We start from the raw sequence: 16700 nt of genomic DNA, 5'->3' as shown, positions 1-16700 counted from the left end.
AAGGGATCTCGTTGGAAAGCATCAGTCAGGAGAAGGGTACAAAAAAAATTCCAAGGCATTGGATATAGCATGGAATACAGTGAAGATAGTCATCAACAAGTGGAGAAAATATGGCACGGCAGTGACATTACCAAGAGTTGAATGTTCCTCCAAACTGCTGAAAAAACAAATTAAAATTGTGGGTGCAAGAGGCCAACAACTTCCCCGCTGCCTTGAAAGAGGCGGTGGTGAGGCCTCTCCTCAAGAAGCCGTCCCTGGATCCGGCAATATTGGCCAACTATCATCCTGTCTCCAACCTTCGTTTTATGGCGAAGGTTGTTGAGAGTGTGGTCGCGCGACAGTTTCCACAATTCCTGGAGGAAACATCTTATCTAGATCCGTTCCAGTCGGGTTTCAGGTCTTGGCACAGCACGGAAACGGCATTGGTCGCGTTGGTTGATGATCTCTGGAGGGCTCGGGACAGGGGTTGCTCCTCTGTTCTGGTCCTGTTAGACCTCTCAGCGGCTTTTGATACCATCGACCATGGTATCATGCTGCACCGGCTGGAAGAATTGGGGGTGGGAGGCACCGTATTGCGGTGGTTCTCCTCCTTTCTCTCCGACCGGTCGCAGTTTGTGTTGGCAGGGGGGCAGAGGTCGACCTCGAGGCCTCTCGTCTGTGGAGTGCCGCAGGGATCGGTCCTCTCGCCCCTTCTGTTCAACATTTATGTGAAGCCGCTGGGCGAGATCATCCGTGGCTTCGGGGTGAGATACCATCAGTACGCTGATGACACCCAGCTGTACATCTCCACCCCAGGCCACCCCAACGATGCCCTTGAAGTGATGTCTCAGTGCCTGGAGGCTGTGCGGATCTGGATGGGGAGGAACAGGCTCAAGCTCAACCCTTCCAAGACTGAGTGGCTGTGGCTCCCGGCATCCCGATATAGTTAGTTGACTCCATCACTGACTATTGGGGGCGAGTCCTTGGCCCCCACAGAAAGGGCTCGCAATCTGGGAGTCCTCCTGGATATGCAGCTGTCCTTGGAGGAACATCTGACGGCTGTAACCAGGGGGACCTTTTATCAGGTTCGCCTGATTCGCCAGTTGCGGCCCTTTCTTAATCGGGATTTCCTGTGCACAGTCACTCACGCTCTCGTCACCTCTCGCCTTGACTACTGCAATGCTCTCTACATGGGGCTCCCCTTGAGGGGCACCCGGAGTCTCCAGCTGGTCCAGAACGCAGCAGCGCGGGTAGTGATGGGAGCAGCATGGCGCTCCCATGTAACACCGCTCCTGCGCGAGCTGCACTGGCTCTTGGTGGTCTTCCGGGTGCGCTTCAAGGTGTTGGTTATCACCTTTAAAGCGCTCCATGGCATAGGGCCTAGCTATCTTCGAGACTGCCTGCTGCTACCGACGACCTCCCAGCGACCCGTGCGCTCCCACAGAGAGGGCCTCCTCAGGGTGCCATCAGCCAAACAATGTAGGCTGGTGACCCCCAGGGGGAGAGCCTTCTCTGTGGGGCACCTACCCTCTGGAATCAGCTGCCCCCAGAGATAAGGAGAATCCAAGACCTCAGTGCCTTCCGCCGTGCCCTTAAAACCCACTTTTTCCAGCAAGCCGGGCTGGCTTAGGAAGAAATTTTTTAAAATTTTTAAATGTTTAATTGGTTTGTGGTTTTTTAAATTTTGGGCCAAATTTATATAGATTTTAATTGTTTTTAATATTTGTATTTCATGTTTTTAATTCTGGCTGTGCACTGCCCTGAGTCCTCAGGGAGAAGGGCGGTATATAATTGAAAATAAATAAATAAATAAATAAATAAAAACAAAACAGCATTAAAGGAGTTGCAGGAATTTCTGGGCGAGTACTGGTTGTATACTACAAATGACAATAATCTCCCATATTGCTCATTTGTTGGCTGTGGGTTCAAATGGCAAGACGGAAGCCTTTTCTTAAAAAGAAAACGTAAGCCCAGCTACATTTTGCAAAACCTACATCAAGACCAACAAAAGCATGTGGGAAAACGTGTTATGGTCTGATGAGACCAAGGTTGAACTTTTTGTCCATAATTTTGAAAAGTATCTTTGGCACAAAAACAACACTGTGCATCATCAAAAGTACACAATAACCATAGTGAAAAATGGTGGTAGCATTATACTTTGGGGATGCTTTTCTTCAGCGATAACTAGGGCTATAGTCAAGGGTAAGAGAATTATGAACAGTTCCAAATATCAATCAATTTTGGCACAAAATCTTCAGATCTCTACTAAAATTCTGAAGATGAAGAGGAATTTCACATTTCAACACGATAATGATCCAAAGCAAACTTTCAAATGAACAAAAAAATGATTTCACCAGTAGAAGACAGCAATAGTAATAGTACTTAGACTTATATACCGCTTCACCATGCTTTACAGCCCTCTCTAAGTGGTTTTACACAGTCAGCATATCACCCCAAGCAATCTGGGTCCTCATTTTACCGAGCTCAGAAGGCTGGAAGGCAGCTCAACCTTGAGCTGATGGGAATCGAACTGCTGAACTGCAGGCAGCCGGTAGGCAGCAGAAGTAGCCTGCAGTACTGCATTCTAACCACTGCTCCACCACGGCTCAAAGTTTTGGAATGACACAGCCAGAGCCCAGACCTGAATACAATTGAAAATCTGTGGAATTACCTGAAGAGGCTGTGCAAAGAAAATGCCCTCACAATCTGACAGATTTGGAGTGTTTATACAAGGAAGAGTGGGCAAAGATTCCTAAGGCAAGATGTACCATGCTATTAGGCTCCTACCCCAAAAGATTGAATGCTGTCATAAAATCAAAAAGGTGTTTCAACAAATATTAGTTTGAGTGTGCACACATACAACCGTGTTATTGTCCTTTTGTTTTCCCCTCTAAAAGATTTCAGTTTGTTTTTCAATTGAATTGTATATATGTTATATTAAAGTTGGGAAAAATTCTGAAGTTATCTTGGTCTGCTTTTTTTTTTTTACATCTCAAAAACCTGGTATTTTAACATGGATGTTTAGACTCTTTAAAATATATTCAATGTACATAAAGCCCAATACAAAAACACAAAGAATAAAATATGAAAGGAAAAGAAAAATACACAAAGCAACTAGAAAACAAGATGACCTCAGGTATAAACATAAGAAAAGACCCTCTCCCCAAAGGAATTCAGTTTTCCAGAAAGCCAGCAAGGAGGGAGCCAGCCTGATCTTTATTGAAGGACACTTCCAAAGCACCTTAATGTATTTACCTTTATTGGTGCTAGTTTAGTTCTGTGATTAGTGTGTGTTTGTGTGTGTGCGTGCGTGCGTGCTCACACACACATACACACACACAAATGTATATTAGCCTCTTCTGGTTTCTGCTCTCCAAACATCTCGAAAATGTGAGATTATATTAAGGTATAATCCTTGGAACTGCTTTCAGTAATACACACACTAACATAGTGATAGCATTATTTGCTGTTTGAATTATCCCTTTATATTATTTTCACGTTCACCAGCAGATTTTCAACCTATAACTCAACTAAAAGAGTCTACTCAAGGCTTGGAACCAAAACGCCCACCTCCACCTCGACCGGGAGTGCCTCCTGCTCGCCCTGCTCCACCACAAAGGCCCCCTCCGCCATCAGGTAATAGAATAAAACAGTATAGTCATAAGATTTTTCTGTTATTTTTAGATAACATATTTTTAATAAGTTTATTATCCATCACATTTAGATATGCTGAATAATAATTCAGCATAGTGCTTGGAAATGTGTAGTCTTTCAGCTGTTGGTGTTCCATTCATAACTGATTATTGGATATGCTGGTTTGGGGTCATGATACTCATTAACAGCTAGAAGGCTACAGGTTTTTTGTCTTTGGTCTGACGTGGGAAAAACAGATGACTCAGGCTTATATATTTACCCGCCTACCCTTCTGATGCAGTTTCAGAAAGACTTTGGAATTGGTTCTATTATTACTTAATGCTTTACCCATATCCTATCAATTCAGATGATATAATGTTAACCATGCTTTGTTTGAAACAGTTACAACCATGGTTTCTATTGATTCAAACCCAATTATAATTAATATTCTCCACATTTCGCAGTGACCAACTCAGATTAGATCTCCACATTTTGTCCCATCCTAAATTCTCTTTGTAACCACATTATTATTTTAACATAATAGAAGTTTTAGCAAGACTTCTTAGTTTTCTGTAGGATAGCTGCTTTGGATTATGTATATACAGGAGTGCTCTGTTATAATTATTGTCATTACACAATATGAGCCTGAAGCTCCTATAGAATGTACAATAATAAATTTGTTTACTATGATTCTTAATTTCTTTCTAATCCTTTTTTTCAATTAATACTTTTTTACTGCTGCCTTTATCTCTTACTCCTAAGGGAGTAAGAGTCCTGCACTTACTAGAAAAGAACTTGGAGGTAATGATTATTTAACTATGGCTTACAAGATGCAGATCTTTTGTTCATTTATTTACTTATTTAGTGATTTTCGTGCTGATTTTAGTTAGCTGGATAGCTCACAAAGAAAAGAATAACATAAAACCAATCAATAAATAAGGATACAATGAAACTAATCCAAAAACGTTTTACAAAATAGTTGCAAAAGAGCCACCTTTTTACAGCAGTTTTCCAGAAGTTTTCCAGAAGATTAAGTCTTCCAGAAGAGACTAAAAAGAAAGGGTGTTCTACAGAATAGGGGCTGTCATAAAAAGGGCATGCTTCCTGGATCCCATTAGCAACATTAAAGGGAGGGGCCTGGAGTATGCCTGCTTATCTGTTTTGGCTAATTGAAATATCCACGTACCAACAACCTCAGAGATTTTATTCTCTGCCAGCGAAAACGAAGCTTGGGAGGGCTTCCCGCAGTCCTCACGAGCTCAGTTTTCGGCTGTGACTGCCTCCTGCAACCCTCTGCCAGCGAAAACGGAGCTTGGGAGGGCTTCCCGCAGTCCTCACGAGCTCCGTTTTCAGCTGTGATGGCCTCCTGCAACCCTCTGCCAGCGAAAACGGAGCTTGGGAGGGCTTCCCGCAATCCTCACGAGCTCCGTTTTCGGCTGGGACTGCCTCCTGCAACCCTCTGCAACTGAAAACAGAGCTCGGGAGGGCCTCCCGCAGCCCTCACGAGCTCCGTTTTCACTGGCAGAGGCACCGCGGGCCAGTCCTTCGCTGTTTCTAGGGTGGCCCCGCAGGCCAGATCTAAGCACCCCGTGGGCTGGATCTGGCCCGCGGGCCATGAGTTTGACACCCCTGTTCTACAATGTCAAGAGGAAAGACGCAAGTTTATACATACAAGAATGGAGTTTACGACAATTCGCCACGTCCAACTTGCTACGACTAACTTGCCACTGCCAACTCGCCACGGGACAAGTTACACTAATATCAAAGAAATGGTAGAACATAACCATTACAGAAAAGATGAAAAAGGAGGGACAGAATGACAAAAATTAAAATGGTTTTGAAAATTTATTTTCAATAATTGAATTGAATTGTTCAATTGTCCCATGGCGAGTTGGCTGCAGCGAGTTCTCCATTCCGACAATAATGATCCAAGAGGTTAAAATGATCTCTCTTTACCAAGAAACAATTGCTTTAAATCTGTGTAGAAAAAGATCAAACGATTCTGGCTGTTCACGATTTGCAGCAAATAACTCTGTATGCTGAATTGCAAATGAATTGTTGGCTTGGTTGCAAGCGTCTGAATTTTGATCATGTGACCATGGGGATGCTGCAGTGGTCATAAGTATGAAACCCAGTCATAAGTCACTTTTTCCAGTGCTGCTGTAACTTTGAACAATTACCAAATGGATGATTGTAAACCAGGGACTACTTGTATTTATAGTTATTCAAATAGCCGCTTTAGTCTGGCAAGATTCCATCTTTAGGCATATAACAGACGTGGCCATCGGGATACTGCAAGTGTCAAAAATGTTCGTCACTTTTTTTTCAGTGCCATTGTAATTTCAAACAGTCACTAAATGAATGGTTGCAAGTCAAGGACTACCTATAGTCTGCTTTTGATTCTACACCCCACCCAAAAACTCCAATTTCTTTCTCCAATCTCTATCTACTCATTGTCAATTAATTCTATTCAGTCGCTTTGGTCTTAAAAATATATTTCAGGAACGCTTTCATAACTTAGTAGTTTGTGCACAGTTCGTTCAAGTGAAAACCCAAATGATAAAAGTTAAAGCTGTAAAGCAGAGGCAATGTAAACCAGTCAGGCAATGGTATGATGCTGGGCACCATGAAGGACAGTACCAGAAACAATCCCAACTATTCCCTAATGCCCAATTTTAATCAGAGAACCTCAAATATGTAAAACAGAGATAACAACTGCCTCCCCACCTACCTCCACTAGAATCTCAGCTGATGTATAACCATAAACCGAAACCCACCTGGCACAATTCTAATAGAGCAGGGGTGTCAAACTCTATTTCATTGAGGGCCACATCAGGGTTGTGTTTGACCTCGGGGGGCCAGGGTAGGTGTGGCCAGCTCGAGATCACTCGAGTCAGGGCCGCCTGTGGCAGCCCGAGCACTCTGCCAGCGAAAATGAAGCTCGAGAGAGCTGCACGCAGTCCTTGTGAGCTCCGTTTTTGGCTGCGATGGCCTCCTGCAACCCTCTGCCAGTGAAAATGGAGCTTGGGAAGACCGTATGCGGCCCTCCCAAGCTCTATTTTCACTAGGAGAGGCACTGTGGGCCAGTCCGCTGTTTCCAGGGCGGCCCTGCGGGCCAGATCTAACCACCCCATGGGCCAGATCTGGCCACCGGGCCTTGAGTTTGACACCCCTGTGATAGAGGGACACCCTCTTTGAGGCCCACCCAGATTTTGGTTAGGCATGTCAGGTTGGCACACTCATCTACTATAACATTACAGATGAAGGTAGCCTTATTACAAACCAATCTGATATTCAAAAACAACAGGAGAGCTCAGGGTTCTGATAACCAGGGACTAAAGTTTGAATGTGTTGCTGTCAGACAGCAAGACCACTTGCAAATTCTGGATCCTGTATTCCTATCACCATCCTGATGTTCCTGCCTACCCACTCCCCTCCTTTCACCCGGCCCTTCACACTCACATATGCATAATCAACACTACAACCCACCTCTCAAGGGACCCAACTACTGTTGTCTACATTTGCCCAAGCACTTGGTGGCCTCAGCTGAGCCTTCTAGGGCAAAAAACACATATTTATTACCCCTAGTTGTGGGGGGTGACCATTCCTTCCCAAGGGCTATGGCAGTGGTTAATTGGTGTTTGCAGCTATTTGTGTTATCTAAGAGTGATAAGTCAGCTTTTATTTTTCTTACTGAGCATATTACAATAAAATACAATGTTCCTGGGTGGTTTTCCACAGTGGAGGCGGCTATGCACCCCAATACTATAAATTTTCACAGAACTATACGGTACAGGGACCTACTAGATTCAAATGGACTACTAAGAACACGCCAGGACCTTAGAGACGCGGGAATGGAATTGGATTGGTGGCCCTACCTTCAAGTACAAAATAGATATAGGAAAGACAGGGACGAAGGAGGAATTGATGTGAAACCTAATAGGCTAGATAAATTTCTGGAAGTGAAAGAATGGAAATTAATATCTAAAATATATAAATACTTACTAGAAATTGACTTAAATGAGAATATAATCAAAGGACAAATGATTGCCTGGACTAGAAACATAGGTAAAAATATCCAACTAGAAGAGTGGGAAAGGATTTGGGAAAACAACATTAAAATAACGAAATCAGTAACTTACAAGGAAAACCAATACAAAATGTGGTATAGGTGGCACCTTGCTCCTGCGAGACTAGCACAAATGTACCCTAATTTGGACCCGAATTGTTGGAAGTGCAAACAGGCCCGAGGAATTTTTTATCACGTATGGTGGCTTTGTCCCAAAATCAAGGTATACTGGGGGGAAATTAGAATTTGGATATCACAAATTACAGGAGAAGAAATTGAATTAGACCCAGAGATTTTTTTATTAGGAATATATAAACAAAATATCAGAAAAGAAATGACATATTTAATACATCATATAATTACGGCGGCCAGAATAGCAATTGCACAAGTTTGGAAGACCGATTATTTGCCAACCGACCAGCAGATAATACAAAAAATATATGCATGTGTGGAATCGGATCAACTAACACTGAAATTAAAGGATAAGGAAAGCTCAAAGTATTTTAAGGTATGGGATAAGTGGCACGATTGGATTAAGCGAAAAGAAAGTGGATAAGGATATGAGTATTAAATTTTATTTTCTTTCTAATAGTGAGTTTTAAACTAAGAGCTGATAATGGAGAGTGTATTTCCATGCTTATTTCATATAAATACTAACAGTGACTTCACCGTCAGGAGAATGAATATGGGACTAGGTTATGAACTATATAATGTGTAGAGGAGAAGAATATATATAGATATGCAAAAGAATAGAAATGAAATGTCAAATATATGATATGATCTATGTATATGAATATCTTATTATGGTTTTAATTGTTTTTATAATTGTTTGATAATTTAATAAAGTTTGTTAAAATTAAAAAAAATACAATGCAACTATTGTAATTAAAAACATTTATTAATCAGTTTATTAAAAAGCCTTGCAATTATCTTTATTTTTGCCTTTTCTTAATCTGGAATGTTGCTTACATGTTATATAGTACTTGTCTGCTTTCCCCTGATAAGGTTTTGGTGCTCCTCCCAGCCCTGTTGTAGCAAGGAGAGAAGAAGGTAACTCTTATTCTTAATGTCTCATTGAATTTTTAAACTGAATATGTAAATATTTAATCTCTAAATTTCATATGTAGTGAACATTTAGATTTCTCTTTATATTTCATAAATTTAATGTTAATGTTTGAAATATTCTTACCAAATGAAATCATGTTGCTAGCTATTTAGAGACTTTTGGAACTGAGCAACTTATTCATTTCAATAATAATTCATTGTTAATATTCTTATTTGTGCCATTAACAAGCTAGTTCAATGAGGAAGTGGTTTGACAGTAGACAAAAAATCTTGCTAGATAAATCATTCTGTAAACGATACGAATTACAAAGGTGAGATTTAATGCTTTTTTATAAAGTCTCCCAGATCCCTAAATAGGACCATATATTTGTGGGTATGCTGAACCAGTTTCAAATACTAATAAAGGATACCCTGTTTTCCCCAAAATAGGACATCCCCTGATAATAAGCCCAATTGGGCTTTTGAGCGCATGGCAGTAAGGCCAAGCACTTATTTCAGGGTTCAAAAAAACATAAGACCAGGTCTTATTTTCAGGGAAACATGAAAATAATGCTACGATGCTATGTCAATAACTGATTATTAGAACAAAGTTATAAGGATTACAGTATACAATTGTAATTTTCTTTTTTTTTTTTTACTATCAGAGTAGTCATACTAGGTGTGTTTTTTTATAATATTTTTTTATTTGGAATACAAATAATACAAACATAATACATATAACTCTAAATACAAAAAAAGGGGGGAAATACAAATATTACAGTGCACACACAAACACCTGGAGACCATTTTTCCCTTATATTTCTTCTTCTATAAGAAGATATATAATATATTCCAATTATCCCCTTATCCCCTCCAAAACAACATATATTCTTGAGTAGGTTTATTCCCTTTGCCTTCCACCAACACTGTTTTTATAAAATCCCCCCATATTTCATTATAATTATTTAATCATCCCTTTTTTAAATTTAATTTCTGTTGTTAATTTATCATTTGTTGCCATACTCCAAATTTCATTATAGCACTCATTTCTTTGAATATCCCAATTTCATCCCCAATATTTAGCCATCACTAATCTAGCTTCCATTATCAAATTTACAATCAATTCCTTTTTTGTTTCATTTATATCCTGTTTTTCCACCAGCAACAGTAATGCAATCCTCTGTGACATATCTAAATTTACATTCAAAAGTGCTCTAACTTCCCTAAACACCATGTCCCATATTTTTGTGCACTATCACAATCTCACCACATATGTTTATATGTTCCAACCTCTTTCTCGCATCTCCAACAAATATTTGTATATTTAACATCTATTTGATTTAATTAACATGGTGTTCGGTATCATCTCCATATCACTTTATATCCATTTTCCTTAACTCTGACAGATTCTTATGTTCCAAATATTTTCCCAATCATTATCATTTATTTCCCTTAAATCTTTCCCAGATTAATTTTAAACCTTTTGCCTGATCTTCTAATTCAGTTAATATTCTATATATTTTCCCAATTCTTCCTTTACCTATATAGTCTTCATTCACCTCACATTCTTTTATAATCATTTCAAATTTTGTTGTCTTATCTTTCTCCTCGAATTTTTCTTCCATTTTTATTCATTTCTCTAATTGTATTAAATTCAACCAGTTTAATTTAATATCTGATAAAAGTTTCTTTAGTTGTGTTATATTCTTTATTGTGTTCTTCCAGTTTTCCCATTTACTGTATATATCTGATTTTCTTTTAATTTACTAATCCATTCTTTCAATTCAATCTTAGGGAATTTCTCCATTTCCACCACCAGTATTAAAGGAGAAATTCCTGGCATTAACCAGTATCTCCATTTATTCCATAGTTCTATCAATTTTTTTAAAAAAGGATTTTTAATCTACAATTGTAATTTTCTAGTACTGCAAGAACCGTTAGTATTCAGTGTGTAGTTTCAGTGACCAATATGCACAACAAATTTGGAAGGGGGGCATCCTTTCATATCTGAAAGCTCAGAATCCCCTATTCCACAAAGATTAGTTGCTATATATTAGTATCAAATATTTACTAATTATAGAGAATCTGAATTTAGAAATATATTCTAATTAAGCATCCCCTTTCTCTAGCTTATAATCAGTCTCTGCCTCCCACTGGACAAATAAACACAGGAACATCTGGATCCAGTACATGTAGACCGGTAAGGATATATATTTTCTAGTAAAACTAAGAATAGAGTAAGATTTAGTTATGTAATATTTAAAAAAATATTTTCTAGTGATACTAGCCAGAAGGTCCCTGGTGTGTATTTTAATGAAGAACTTAAATATTCGAAGTTTTCAGTTTAAACCCATTTAGCTAAATCTCAGGTTATGTCTACAATCATCACCATTTATAAAAGAGAGGGATTAATTTTAATATTACCAAAAGAAATCCCAAATCTATTATCTCAATCACTTTTCTTGTTGCATGGCTCATTTCTATCCTCAGATATGGGCTGGGGTTGAAAAATGCATGCAGTGAAAGTATATAGAAGGGTGAAGATCTAGCTCCCTGTCATCATTCATTTCACCATTTTATAAACATAAACCTGTACCCTCACATAGGATATGTCAACAACAAATATGGTTGTATTTCTGACATGAGTTAGTTCCTAATTAATGAATTAACGATACATTTCAGCTTATATCTCAGCAAACTAACTGGACTGGAACTGGGCACCTTCAATCAGCAAATCATATTGTTTACTCCCCAAATTGTTTACTACATGGAAAACAACGAAAAAATGATATTGCTTTCATGGCTAGGCAGGATATAGCAAGAACATTACTAGACTATCATGCAGTCCATGACTGAATGGTATCAATTAGACTTCATTGATAACCCATTGATTATCTAACTTTGTTTTAACCTCTGATACTGAAGAAGAGGTTGAGAAGTTCAATTTGAAATTGACAAAATATGCAAGCAGGATGTGCTGCTTGTGATTAGAGACTGGAATACCAAAGTTGGAAATATGGGGGGGGGGGGAATATAATTGGGTTGTTTGGGACAGAGGTTCTTAAAATGGGGAAATTAAGGGGGGGGAATTATTTGGGCAATTCCAGGAAGGTTTGACAAAGGGTCTGAGTAACTAACAATCAAAGTATCATAAGAAGAACTCCTCCAGCAAGAATTTGCTAATTTGACTGATATTCTCTTGCAATTATTAAGCCCCTCTTTACATTTTTATATTTGTCCTTTTTGTCCCTCAGTTTGCCATGCCAAGCTCCTTAGATGTCTTGTTTTTCTTCTCTGTGGTGTTGTTTCTGTTTGGGTCTTTTTTATTTCATTTTTCGGAATTTCCCAAGCATCCTGAACTGTTTTTCCCTCCAGAATTTCTCTCCATGGAATCCTCCCTGTTCATTCTCCTAGTTTGTTGAAGTTAGCTCTCTTAAAATCTAGAACATGAGTCTGACTTTGTTCAGGTATCCTTGTTTGCATTATGGTGAATCCTAGCATGGCATGGTCACTCTCCATTCCCTCAATCATTTCATCCTTATTAGTAAGTATGAAATCCAGTGTAGCTGATCCTGTAGTTCTTTTCCCCATTTTTTGGATGAAAAAGTTGTCAATGTATGCTAGGTACCTGTTCCATCTTCCACTTGCTGCAAAGTTTGTTTCCCAGTTGTTACCTAGTTCAGGGTAAAATCCCCATTACTATAGTGGTGTGTTTCCTGCACACTTCAGCTTACTGACTTCCAAAAGGTGCCTTTATTTCCTCTGCTTGGTTGGGTGACCTTGGTTGAATATACACTTATACTTGTGTTATTTCTTTTTTCCTCCTAGTGTTCACCCAAATACTTTCAAGAAGATCTTCATCCTTAGTGTTGTGTATTTCTGTAAAGGTCTAGTATTCTTTACATACAGTGCAGCTCCCCTTTTGTTGCATCTGTTTCTTTTGAACAAATTATTTCTTTTTAGCAGTATGCTCCAATCATGGCTTCCATCACACGAATTTTCAGTAATAGAAACAATATTGTATCTTCCTCGTGAACTATGACTTCAGGTTCTCCCGGTTCCCCATATTTTTATTATTAGTATACAGGCATCCGAGTCCTTTATGGCTGACCTTGCATTTGCTAGCTGCATCTCCTGTTTTGTACCTGAGTGTCATTTCCTCATCACCACTTCCTTCCTTATTGTCAGATTCATTGTCTTGGTATTTTTACTTTGGGTTTGGTCCTAGAAATTGGCCTCCAGATTCAGTTTAAAGCCTTTCAGATGACTTCAGGCCCATACTTCCCAGTCTTTGTGAGGTGTACTCTGTCTCTTGCCAGGAGCCCTACATAGGTAGACCATAGTCCAGGCAGCACTGTCCCTTGAGCCAGTGGCTTACCTCAGAAATCCTCCATTCTCTCATTGGATGTTGATATCATCCATGCTCCTCTTTTGCCTTCCTGCCTCCCTTGATTTATTTTTTTCAGGCTCTTTTTTGTTGTATCATTTGTCCCAACATGAACGAGGAGAAAGGAATAATAATCAATGAATTCAATTAGTTGGGTAAGCCTCTCTGTCACGTCTTTGAACTTTGTACCTGGGAGGCAGCTTGATAGGTTGTCTGGTCTGCAGATTGCTGATTCTATTTCTCTGAGAAGTCATGAACACATGCATTTTCCTCTTCTGGATACCTAGCAGATTCTTCTTCTCTATGACAGTCTGAGCTACTTTTCTTCCAGTTACTATAACGATGAAGATTCTTCTCCAGATGCATGCGTTCTTCTAGGGGGAGAGTAAGAAAATGAATGTTAAGCTCCAGTAGCAAGCATAGGTCCTCTAAGGCGTTTTGTCTTCTGAGTGACCTGTTGCCTCCTTTTTCTTCTAAGGCTCCATTTTTCTTGGTAGTTGTTTCTTCCTTGGTGGGTTCAGTTTGTAGATGGACTTCTGTCCTTTCCAGAATTTCTCGTTTCCACAGATAAGTTTCAGTGTGGTTAAATGTTTGTAGATCCTCTACTTTCTCCTCCAGTAATTTGATCAGTTTGCATTTGATGCAGGTATAAATTGGAGTTCTCCTCGGGCAGGAATACAAACATAGCACACACAGGCTAGCCTCTTTTTCCTTGACTTTATTACTTTTAAGGGTTGTGCAGATCCAATAGATATTCCTTTGTAGATGTCCAAGTTCCATATATATACTTATTTTTACATTGTAAAGCTTTTATTAATTGCAAGGATGTTAAGAAATAGGTGAAGCAGCCTTCCGTAACTTAAGAGCCTCCACATGAATGGGGCATCTAGAGACTATCAGTCTAGAAGACAACAGAACTGAAGCCCAATGAATCTGCAGGACCCTAGGCTAGGGACAACTGGTTTAAGTTGCCAGCCTACTTTGAAACAAATCAATTCCAATTATAGTTGTGCTTAAAAGTCTATACTTCCATTTCAGATTGTTCCTCCCCGAGCTGGAGTTATTAGTGCACCACAAAGTCATGTGCGTCCTTCTATAGGAAAGCATATGCCTGAACTCCACCCTAAACCACCAGAATTAACAACAGGTAAAATTGGTGAGTATATTATGCATTTTTCTTTTTTTTAATGTAATTCTTCCAGATAAAGGAGTGTTATAAGTGTATTCAAGGGAATACAGGTGCTATCCCTTGGATGAAACCTAATTTCAAAATACCCACTTCTTATTTTTAAAGCGAGTTAGTACTTAGGTCAACTATAAAGCAAGATTCACTGTAAGTGAGTGGGCCACCATAGAAATTTTATTAATAAATTAAAAAAAAGATTGCAAAGCATGTTTTGCTTTTCTTGTCTATAAGAAAGAATTGCTACTGTTTTTTTCAGTGCTTTTAACAAATGAACAGTCTTAACAGTGATTTGGAAAAGGAAATTCCCAATTATTTTTTAAAGCATTCAAATCTAAAATAACTGCATTATGTGCAACAATTCTAGAATCCAGGATTTGTGATGTAGCTTTTTTTGAGTAGTGGTATATCTATATAACATCCAAAAAATAGGGGAAATTGATAGGTCATTGTATTTCCAACTCAATCTCCTTTAAATATTAGTATTTTTTCAAAAATTCTAAATATGTAAAAAGCAATTTAAAAATTACTTTTTTAGTGCAAACAAAGTCCATCATTCTAATATGAATGTAACAAAACATTGAGATAACTGTAGGTAATACCTATTAATGTTTATCTTTCTTGTATTTGGGGTTTTCAAGGAAAATGCACTGTTGCTGATCCAAATTGATTACAGTAGTAATATAAATTATAAAACAATTGGAGCTATTTATAATGCATATGTACAGTGTTAAGCAAGATTTCAACCTCTCTTCAGTAAAGCTTCACACTATTTAAATCAAGTTTTGAGACAGAATGGCATACAACTGCTCAGAAATTAGATTTTTTCTGCTGTATTGCAAAGAAATTGTCTGTTAGTTAAAATGCAGCCTAGATAACAGTTGCACACTGTAGTGAGCGTGCAACTGAATTATAGAGTTAAGAAAAGTGTGTATGTATTTATTTATTTTTAAGGTTTATATCCTCTATTTTCTTCTAAAATAGTGCTCAGGGAATAACAAGTTTGTTGTTCTTAGGTTGATCATGTATCTGTGTCCCACTAACCAATAGATTTTTAAAAAAAACATTATGGTCTGTTGCACAGTCAGCCAGTTGTTCAGACTGGATTTGGCATTACTACTATTATCACTATCATTATTAAAACCATTTTTGGTATTGGAACTAAGAAAATAATTGAATGGATTTATAGGGTCACCTATACTTCCTGAACCACTTAAACCACAAGGAGCAGTTCCTGTTCAACCCACCTCTGTTGTAAAGATGCAGGAGCCACTTATACCTATGACAGCAACGTCTCAAACAGCTTCTCCATCAAACTTGGAGGCACCACCACAGCCTCCCCCCCGCAGCAGATCATCCCAAAGTTTGCCTTCTGACAACATTCCATCACAGAAGCAGGTATGTACAGAATATTTTTTAAACATTTTCTTTTGGATGCAATTTATCTACTTCTACGTCTGTACTGCTCCACTCAAAAATACTGCTGTATTCAGTGTAGAAAGCTGAACAACTCATAAATTGCCAATATAGGCTTAAACTATTAAAGTCCAAATTAAGGCTGAACTGTTCTATTGCTTCCTAATATCTGTCACAAGGAAGCATAGGCATAACTCAAGTGAGGGATTTAACAAATTATGTTTAGAATTATTTTGGATTCAGTACATTGGACATTAGTTAGGTTTATCTTCATCATAATCAAAATCTGGGCCAGATTTTATTTCCTGGAGAGGTTCTGTTTCTGCAAAGTGTTCCCTAAACAGTTTGCAGAAAAATATTTAAACTTCCAAAAGGCAAAAAAAATGCAAATATTGAAATTAATACAGAATAAAATTTGCAACAACAGAATACCAAAATAAAGAGGGGGGGAATTAATTAAGATTTTAAAATGTGGACAAATAAATTCAATATCAATGTATTACAATGAAAGATCAGCCAGATGGAAAAAAACAGTTTTTCATTGGCTATAAGAAAATAATCACAAATCTGAAAATTGTATGTGCCCATTTACCTTTGCTGTTTTAAAAGTAAAATAACTTTCAAAAATTTAGCTTATAATTTAAAATCCATTTTTACTTAACACTTAATTTGATATATTTTAACCTGTCCTAATGTTGATGTATGTTAGCAATTGTACATGCAGTATACTATTGTGATCTATGAAGCAAATGAGGAAATTAATACCTTTATTAATTTGTCTTCAGAAAATAGAACAGCAAGAGAAAAATTGTGAACCTTTAGAATTTCCATAATTTGGCAATTCCATAATGTACAATATAATTGGTATTTGATCTAAGTAACTTTTGCCCTATATCCAATTATATTTCAAGAGAATTCATCCCTTCTCCAAACTCTGCCCAACTTTTCATAGGAATATAAAAAAGTTTGAGTAAGGACAGGAATATACC

General features: G+C 38.3%; 1 protein-coding gene across 32 annotated transcripts in view; it reads left to right on the top strand.

Moving 5' to 3' along the window:
- The window catches only part of SYNJ1 (synaptojanin 1), a 59100-nt gene that overhangs the window by 37546 nt on the left and 4854 nt on the right, over nucleotides 1–16700 (top strand). For 13 of the 32 annotated variants that reach the window (XM_034433579.3, XM_034433127.3, XM_087895095.1 and 10 more), the window contains 6 exons: nucleotides 3487–3615; nucleotides 4375–4413; nucleotides 8687–8731; nucleotides 10855–10925; nucleotides 14151–14268; nucleotides 15485–15693. In XM_034433579.3, the coding sequence (XP_034289470.2) occupies nucleotides 3487–3615; nucleotides 4375–4413; nucleotides 8687–8731; nucleotides 10855–10925; nucleotides 14151–14268; nucleotides 15485–15693 (611 nt within the window). The remainder of the gene's footprint in view (nucleotides 1–3486; nucleotides 3616–4374; nucleotides 4414–8686; nucleotides 8732–10854; nucleotides 10926–14150; nucleotides 14269–15484; nucleotides 15694–16700) is intronic. The other 19 variants (XM_087895104.1, XM_087895105.1, XM_087895107.1 and 16 more) reach the window with 3 other exon arrangements.

This window comes from Pantherophis guttatus, chromosome 5 (genome assembly GCF_059756535.1).
Source record: "Pantherophis guttatus breed Tessera chromosome 5, ASM5975653v1, whole genome shotgun sequence".
Lineage (NCBI taxonomy): Eukaryota > Metazoa > Chordata > Lepidosauria > Squamata > Colubridae > Pantherophis > Pantherophis guttatus.
Note: the sequence above shows the minus strand (reverse complement) of the source record. Positions and strands in the feature narration are given on the sequence as shown.